This window comes from Chrysochloris asiatica, unplaced genomic scaffold, assembly GCF_000296735.1.
Source record: "Chrysochloris asiatica unplaced genomic scaffold, ChrAsi1.0 scaffold00156, whole genome shotgun sequence".
NCBI classification, from domain to species: domain Eukaryota; kingdom Metazoa; phylum Chordata; class Mammalia; order Afrosoricida; family Chrysochloridae; genus Chrysochloris; species Chrysochloris asiatica.
Genome location: NW_006408674.1, coordinates 2,455,335 through 2,464,333, shown reverse-complemented (window position 1 = coordinate 2,464,333; position 8,999 = coordinate 2,455,335). Strand labels below are relative to the sequence as shown.

General features: G+C 42.4%; 1 protein-coding gene across 1 annotated transcript in view; it reads left to right on the top strand.

Annotated features, from left to right (window-relative positions):
- The first annotated feature begins 7,017 nt into the window (after positions 1 to 7,017).
- Positions 7,018 to 8,999, top strand: part of BCL2A1 (BCL2-related protein A1) — a 22,952-nt gene continuing 20,970 nt past the window's right edge. The window contains exon 1 of the mRNA XM_006870902.1: positions 7,018 to 7,437. Coding sequence (XP_006870964.1) covers positions 7,018 to 7,437 — 420 coding nt within the window. The remainder of the gene's footprint in view (positions 7,438 to 8,999) is intronic.

The following is an 8,999-nucleotide window of genomic DNA, read 5'->3' as shown; positions in this document are numbered from 1 at the left end:
GGCTTTCTCCCCACTCTCCTTTATTTTTTCTTCATCTTATTTGTGACCTCATAGGGTCGCTGTTCAAACTCACCAGCTGCTCCTCAGAAACCCTATGCAGGGTCACTATGAGTTGGAACTGACTGGACAGCACTTAAGAGCAACTTAATAGCATAACCTTAAAGCATCCTACCCCTCGTGTGGTGCTGTAGAATCAACACTGGACTGCAAACCATGAGGTCAGCAGTTCAAATCCATCAGTTGCTCCTCAGAAACCCTATATAGGGTTACTGTAAGTCAGAACCAACTTGAGGCACTTAACAACAACCACTCCATAATCCAGGTTTAATAATGCCTCTCTCCTCTCTTCCCTGCCTCTCAGCACCCTTGCTTCTCAACTAGTTACCCTCTCTAGTGCACTCATCAGCCCTGCTCCCAAATAGGACAGGAAAATCCTGCTTGTTGTTTTGTTCATAGGCTATCCTGGGACCAGTCTCCTCAGGTAGAAACCAAACTCCCACAAGAGCCTCATCACATTGTTCTTGTTAAGTGTCGTTTAGTTGGTTCTGACTCAAAGCAACCCTGTATAGGATTTCCGAGCAGCAGCTCGTGGGTTTTAAATGCCGACCTTGTGGTTTGAAGTCTAGTGTGGATCCTATAACGCCATACCAGAAGTGCAAATCTTTATGCAGCATGAAGGCTCGTCTTTCTCTTGCAGAGAGGCTGCGAGTTTCAAACTGATGGCCTTATGGTTAGCAGTCCAACTCATAACCTCATAACCCACTAAGCTACCAGAACTTCTTACTCATCACATTGAACCTCTGGTTTTCTTGACAGGGAGTGGACTTGCCACCACGGTGTTTTCTGATCATCAAAGCTGGGGCCTATGAGACCAAGGGAAATAACAGGGGCACAGACATGTAGGTGGCAACTTGTGTATCTTTCCCCTGACCCCTTTGTGTTACTATTGATGACCATTAATTACTATCGAAAGAGAATTTGCCCAACCAGGTCCTTTGAATAGGGAAGTAGTCATGCTAGCTCAGACAAGACTAAAGAGTAAACCAATGATGGGAATTCCCCTGAACTACCTCCTCTGAAGCAGCCAAAACCCCAGCAAATACCCCTTCAGTTTCTGCCTTTGGGACAAAAAGGAAGTTGGCCTCTGACATCACACCTCAGGACCCTTGTCCTGGGGCTTGGATCCCTCTGGCTACTCAATAGCAGGATAGCTTCAGACTTCTTCCCTCTTAATTACCAAGCAGAACTTACGATTCCTGTCAACTCTTGTTCTCTGCTCACTGACCACAACAGGAAGTAGACTAATAAGGTAATGGGATCCTTACAATTTGGAGGTAGAGGAAATGAGATCATATCTTAGGCAATCTTGTCTCAACCCACTTAGACTTCTGTCTTCAGAGGGCTGAATCCAGGGGATTCTTAGCCCCATGGTAGTGGGAGTAGGGGTGGATAGGCTGCTTTGGGGATATCCCCTTAGTCACTCAAAGATTAGAACTGCCTCCTTGTTTAACCAACCCAAATCTTTGTAGGAGACTGTTGTTAAAAGTGAAAATGTTTTCTTGATAAAAGCAACATTCTATGATGGTTACTGTGGTGGGAGGGAAGGGAAAATTGTTCACTGCCTAGAGGAGCATGAGGCCTTGGTGGCATAGTGGGTTAAGGGCTAGGCTGCTAACCACAGGGTCAGCAGTTCTAACCCACCAGCCACTCCGTGGAAGAAAGATGAAGCTTTCTGCTCCCGTCAAGATTTGTAGCCTCAGAAACCCTACACAGTGTTTTTATGAGTCGGAATCGACTCAACAGCACACAAGAGGGTTGTTATCACTGTTGTGTTGATTCTGACTTATAGTGATCTTGTATCATGGTTAGCAGTCCAGTGCTTATCCTACAGCACCACACCAAGAATCCCAACAAGAAAGCTGTTGTTAAGTTCTGTCGAGTTGGTTCCGACCCATAGCGACCCTGTATAGGGTTTCTGAGGAGCAGCAACAAGAAGGCTGTTGTTGTTGTTGTTAAGTGCCATCGAGTAAATTCTGACCAATAGTGACCCTGTACAGGGTTTCCAAGGAACAGCTGGTGAATTTGAACCACCAACCTTGCTGTTCAAACGACTTTGCAGTCTGATGCATTAGCCCACAGCGCCACAAAGAAGGTAGACACATGTTAATTAAGTGATGGGGAAGACAATATAAACCAAGAGTGAGGTTGGCAAAGGAAAGATGAAAGCAACGGGAGACTCAGGGAGGAGTGCGAGAGTTAAGTATTATATAATATTATTCAGTGTTTAAGGAGCTCTGGTAGCATAGTGGTTACGAATTGGGCTGCGAACCACATAAGGTCAGCGGTTTGAAACTACCAGCTATTCCGCGGGAGAAAGATGAGGCTTTCTGCTCCCGTAAAGATTTACAGCCTTGGAAAACCTGTACAGGGTTGCTATGAGTTGGAACCGACTCCACAGCACATAACAACAACAATTCAGTGTTTATATAGAGGTAAAGGAATCCTGGTGTGTTGCTGGACTGCAAGGTCAGTATGAACCACAAGGTCTGTGGTTCAAGCTCACCAGTCGCTTTTTGGAAAACCTTTACAGGGTCGCTATGGGTTGGAATCAATTCAACAGCACTTAACAACAACAATAGAGGTAAATTATTGTTAATTGTTGGTACATGGAGAGGACTGCATTCACTGTAATTAAACTACGTTTATGCTTTATTGAATGTAAAACTGATGATCTGCTTTGTAAACCTTCACTCCATTCACACTAGGAAGTTTTTAAAGAAAATTGAATGAGGCATGCTTTAGAGTCTGAAATCTGAAGGTTTTCTGCCTGTGAACGACTCCAGTCAGGAAGAGGTTAATTCCATCTGTACCTAGGTGTAAGTGTTCAGATGGCATTTTTTCCCTGAGTACCTCATACATATATGTCTGAAAGCCAAACTGCCAGAGTGAGAAACAGAATGCATCTGAAAGGGTTTGGGGCCACTTGCCCTGGCTGGCCCTCATAGAAACTTTCCCAGGCACATCCCTTAATGGCTGCCTGGTTGTGATATACCCTGACTATTTCATTGTTGTTGTTGTGAAGTGCCATCAAGTCAATTTTGACCCATAGCGACCCTGTATAGGGTTTCCAAGGAGCAGCTGGTGAGCTTGAACCATCAACCTTGCAGTTCAAACGACTCTGCAGTATGACGCATTAGCCCACAGCGCCACACCAGGACTCTTGGCTGTTTCATTAGGAATCCTATAATGTTTTCCTATTTACAGTAGCCCCTTCCTGCTCTCATAGGCCTGGCATGCGTAGGTGATACGTGACTGCAGTCAGTCATGGCTGTGGGAGGAGGTCACGTCGTAGAAGTGGAAGTTTAGAAATCTCATCATGCTATAGCAATGATTTCCTTCTCCTGGGTCATCTGTGTTTCTTTTGTCTTACTTTTGCTCCTGTTGAATAGTTAGTAAAGAGCCTCGGTAAGAGTTTTGTATGTGAAGACGGGGTTTCTTTCCCCTCCTGTTACTGTTGTTAAATGCTGTCAAGTCAATTCTGACTCATAGTGACCCTTTGTTTAGGGTTTCCAAGTGACTGGTGAGTTTGAACTACCGACCTTGTGGTTCCAGCGGACCTTTTGGTCCAGTGTATTATCCTACAGCACCACACCAGGACTCCTTATCCCTCTCTACACTAGGTGACATTGATTCAATTGGACATGAATGTGTCTGTATGTGACCTAGTATGTGAGCTGTACTTTGTGGCAGTTTTAAAACGTGGCTGCAAATTCTTTGACATTCTTCTTTATCAAGAGAAATGTTCTATGCTTCTTCCCCTTGAATTTGGTGACTCTATCTACCAACACTCACCCCCACACTAAGAGATGATTCTGACTCCTTATTGCTGTTGTTACATTCCATTGAGTCGATTGTGACTCATAGTAACCTGTATAGGGTTTCCACAGAGCAGCTGCTGAGTTTGAACTGCCGACCTTGCCATCAGAAAATCAGATGACATATTGCATTTTGGGCCAATCTGCTGCAAAGACTTCTTTAAATGATTAAAAAGCACAGGTGTCACCTTGAGGACTAAGGTGTGACAAATCCAAGCTATGGTATTTTGAGTCGCCTCATATACATCCAAAAGCTGGGCCATGAATAAAGAAAGACCAAAGAAGAGTTGCCGCATTTGAATTGTAGTGTTGGTGAAGGATAGTAAATATACTATGGACACCAGAAGAATGAACAAATCTACCTTGGAAGAAGTATAGTCTGAATACTCTGACTTTTCTCATATATTTTGAACATGTTATCATGAGGGACTAAGGAGCTCTGGTAGTGTAGTGGTTACGAATTGGGCTGCGAACCTCAAGGTCAGCAGTTTGAAACTACCAGCTGCTCAGCGGGAGAAAGATGACGCTTTCTGTTGCGTAAAGATTTATAGCCTTGGAAACCCTGTACAGGGTCGCTATGGGTCGGAACCGACTCGACGGCACATAACAACAACAACATCACGAGGGACTAGTCCTTGGAGAAGGTTATCATGCTTGGTAAAGTAGATGGTTAGCAAAAAAGACAAAAATCTTTAATGAGACTGGCACAATGGCTGTAACTAGGGTATCAAACATGCAATGGTCATGAGAATGGCACAGTATAAGGCAATGTTTTCGTCTGTTCACAGGGGCTTTATGAGTCAGAATTCATTCTAAGGCATCAACAATAATAGCAATCAATAGCAACAATGCCTGTGATTGTAACCCCATGTGGGTATGGATTGTCCTTTATGTTAATAATGCAGCATTAGTGTAGGGTATATCTTGAGTGAATATCTTTTTTTTTTTTTAACTTTTTATTGTGAATTGAATGAAGGTTTACGGACAAGATGATCAGTTTGACATTCAACAAATCCTATGCTTTGTTTATCTCAATAATTGCAATCCCCTCCATGAAGCAAGTTCATCTACTTCCTCCCTGGGGCTCCTATTTCCATTCTACTCACCTTCCCATCCTGTCTCCCTTTTATCCTTAGCTAAATGTTGCCCTTTGAACTTTGAATGATTGACAATTCCTTAGTCAGCATAGTTTACTAGTGTTGTTGTGCCCCCTATATACCTACGTACTGCTTGGCTGAAAACTGGGCCATGAGGGGGAGTTCCTTTCTAGATCTAAAGGGTGGTTGAGGGCCACAGTCTTGGGTTCTTCCAGTCTCTTTCTGACCAGTAAACCTAGCCTTTCTTTTTAAAATAATTTTGAGTTTTGTTCCATATACTCTCCCACTCTGTCCTGGACCCTCCAATGTAATCCCTTTCAGAGCAGTTGGTAGCTGGCCACCAACTAGTTTTTCTGGTCTCAGAGTTGTGGAGACTGGTGTCCACTTGGTCAACTGTCCGCTGGACTAATGGATTCTAACCTCTTCAATTCTCATCACTCTTCTTTCTGCACCTTAGATGGTTGCTCATGAGCTTTTAAGATCCTAGACATTATTTAGTTAATATCTTTTGTTTTTTAATGTTTTATTGTGAATTATGTGATAGCTTAATTGGAGAACATTACCTTTATATCCGTCCTATCGTATATTGTTTCATTGCCATGGTTACAATCCCCTCCATGCATCATCAACCAACCAAAGGGTTTACACTACAAGCCTGCCCCCTGGTCGTCAGCACACAGCCCCTCTCCCTCTCGGGGTCTAGAGTCCCCGGATGCTCCATTTCTCCACGTTATCATCTCTGCCTCCATCTCTGGCGTCACTGTTTCTCTGGGTAGGGTCCCACTCTCCACTCTTCTACCTTGATGGTCCCAGGAACCTCCGCTCCTAGACTGAAAAATCAACCACTCCTCTCCTTTTGCTACAAAACGTCTATCTTTACATTTCCAACCCTCTCAGTCAGTCCTGATAACAATTACTCACTATTGTACCATCTCCTTTCATTAGTCCCGCCCAGACAGATTGGATACTACTCAGTGGAGATTTTACTTTCCTCCGTGTTCTCTGGATCTAGGCTCCCTCTTGAAAGCTTGTAAGCCAGTCACTTCTTGCCTTTGTAGCCTCCCCCCCAACCCCCCACTCTGGGTAGCCGATGTCTAAGTTGCCCATCCCTGTCTACTCTGTGTACAGAGGGGGTGGGAATGATCCTCGCTGTAAAGATTTGTTCCCTCTTTTGAGCTACTGCATCCATAGGTGTAGATCAAGTTCATCAAATTGTATCAGATTATTCTTTTTTCCCTCTTCTTTCTTCTTCTAGTTGAGCTCTGATCATCCAGTCATTGAAGCCAGATCAAGTGGGTATTATCTGCAAGTGTGGGTGTTCTTGTGCATATGCCCTCTCTTCTTATCAGCTGGATGTTTCACTCTCCACTCTAGTCCTCTGTGGCTGTGTCACTGACTCTGCGCCCAGGAGTCCCCAGGTCTTGCCACACTGCTGGCCAACCAGGTCTCCACCAGGGTTCACAGGAGTCTATTGACCATTGTAGGGCTGGTGAGCTTGAATCGCTTACCTTGAGGTTCAAACTGACCTTAAAGTCTAGAGTATTAACTGACAGCACCACCCCAGGACTCTTAAACTGTTATCGTAGCACCAGATAACTAAGACAAGAAGTGAAGTTTCTTCCTTCCCCATATCACATGACTCAAATACCAAAAATCACCAAGGATTATAATGCCACAGTCACTCTGAGAGCCCCTTGTTCCATTACCTAGCTTCTTCTTTGGTCTCCATTCTAAATGGTGATAATAATTTTCATTGATAGTTTTCAGCAACTGGCTGCATTTAAAGCTTTAATGCTGAATAAACCACTGAGAGGATGAGGAAGTGATCTCTGTCTTTGAAATATTTTCCTCTTTTGCATTTTAAACTTTCTCTTTCACACACATGTAAGTGATTACGAGGAAGGATATGGTAATATAATGCAAGCAGAAATTCCACCAGCCTCCAGATATCATTATGTGTCACAACCCTGGTGAGTTTTGCTTCAAACGGCCTCAAGAGCTTCCAGGTGAACTAACTCAAGACTTTGCTCTGCGCCAGGCTGAAGATGAATGACTGTGAGTTTGGATATATTTACAGGCTGGCCAAAGACTATCTAAAGTATGTTTTGCAGATACCACAACTTGGAGTTGGTCCAAGCAAAACATCTAGATTATTACAAAATGTTGCCTTCTCCGTTCAAAAAGAAGTTGAAAAGACTTTGAAACCGTGCTTGGACAATTTTGATGTTATTTCTGTAGATAATGCCAGGACAATATTTAATAAGGTGATGGAAAAGGAATTTGAAGATGGCATTATTAACTGGGGAAGAATTGTGACTATATTTGCATTTGGAGGTGTTCTCATCAAGAAACTTCCACGAGAGCGAATTGCTCCAGATGTGGACACTTACAAGAAGATCTCGTATCTTGTTGCTGAGTTCATAATGAATAACACAGCGGAATGGATAAGGCAAAACGGAGGCTGGGTATGTAAGCCAAAATAGTTTTTATTATTCTTCACAGTGAAATAGGAATGGACCGATTCCTTACTAATTGTTTATTTATTTTTCTTATATAAGGATTCTATATTCCTTGGGTTGTTTACTTTAGTTTTTAGTTTAAAAAAAAAACAAAAGTTACTTTCTGGTTCATTTGCATTTCAATGATTCCTAGAACTTAATAATTGAAGAAACTTGTGTGTCATTTTTTATTCCTAACAGTTACTGTGTAGTTCCATTAGTGAGATTGGGAGTCAGTAGTAAAGTACCCAAGGCACCTTTAGAGCAGCACAGATGGTCTATTCTGTGGTACAAACCATTAGTGCGCTTGGCTGCTAACCGAAATGTTAGAGGTTTGTTGTTGTTAAGTGCCGTCAAGTCAGTTCGATTAATAGTGACTCCATACAGGGTTCCTGAGGAGCATCTGGTGGGTTTGAACTGCCCATCTTGTGATTAGCAGTCCAGTGCTTATCCTACAGCGCCACACCAGGACGCTAAAGTCCACCCAAAGGGACCTCAGAAGAAATCCTTCCAGAGCACAGTTCTATCTGATACACATGTAGCTGACATGAGTAAGGACTGCCTCAGTGGAGAATTGTTGTTTAAAGGGCGTCATAACAACATAATATTAATACAGAAAGAGTTGTTATATTTAAGCCTTTTTATGTTGCAAATACCAGTGTAAATTTTTGCAAATTCATTACTTACAAACGGATTTTCTTTTTTCAGTTTTCTAGTATAACAAATTCTGGGCTGTTAAAATTTATTGATATAAAATGTACCATACAGTGACTTTGTAGCAAAAACATCCCAGCATATGAATTTTTATATAAGAATTTTCAAATAAAAACTTACTTTATTATCATTTAATATTACTGAGTACCTTAAAAAGCCAAGACCATCTGGGGCCCTAGATTGGGACTCATGTTGGTAATTGGTAAGAATGCACCTTCAGGTATAGGTTTCCCTTATGTCCTAATACAGATAATACTTAATTTTTTGAAAATAATTTTTAATTAGGTAAGATATGTATGAATACATGTTCCTTAAAAAACTCAAGTTGAAACTTGATAAGCAAGCACTGCATCCTCATGCACTCTTTCTCCAACCTCTAATACCTACTGAATGTGTGTGTGTGTGTATGTGTGTGTGTGTGTGTTTTTACTGGTAATTGGTAAGGATGCTCCTTAGGAGCTCTGGTAGCTCCTAATTTAAAAGGTTACAGTCGGACTGCTAACCTCAAGGTCAGCAATTTGAAACTATCAGCAGTTCTCTGGGAGAAAGATGAGGCTTTCTTTCCCTGATAAAGATTTACAGCCTCAGAAACCCCATGCAGAGATGATATGAGTCTGAACCAACTCCATGGCACAACATCACCACCATACACACACATACACACACACATACACATATAGTTGTTGTTAAGTACTGTCAAGTCCGTTCCGACCATAGCAACCCTGTATAGGATTTCCGAGGAGTGACTGGAGAGCTTGAACCACCAACCTTGCGGTTCAAAATGACCTTGTAGTTCAGAATATTAACCTGCAGTA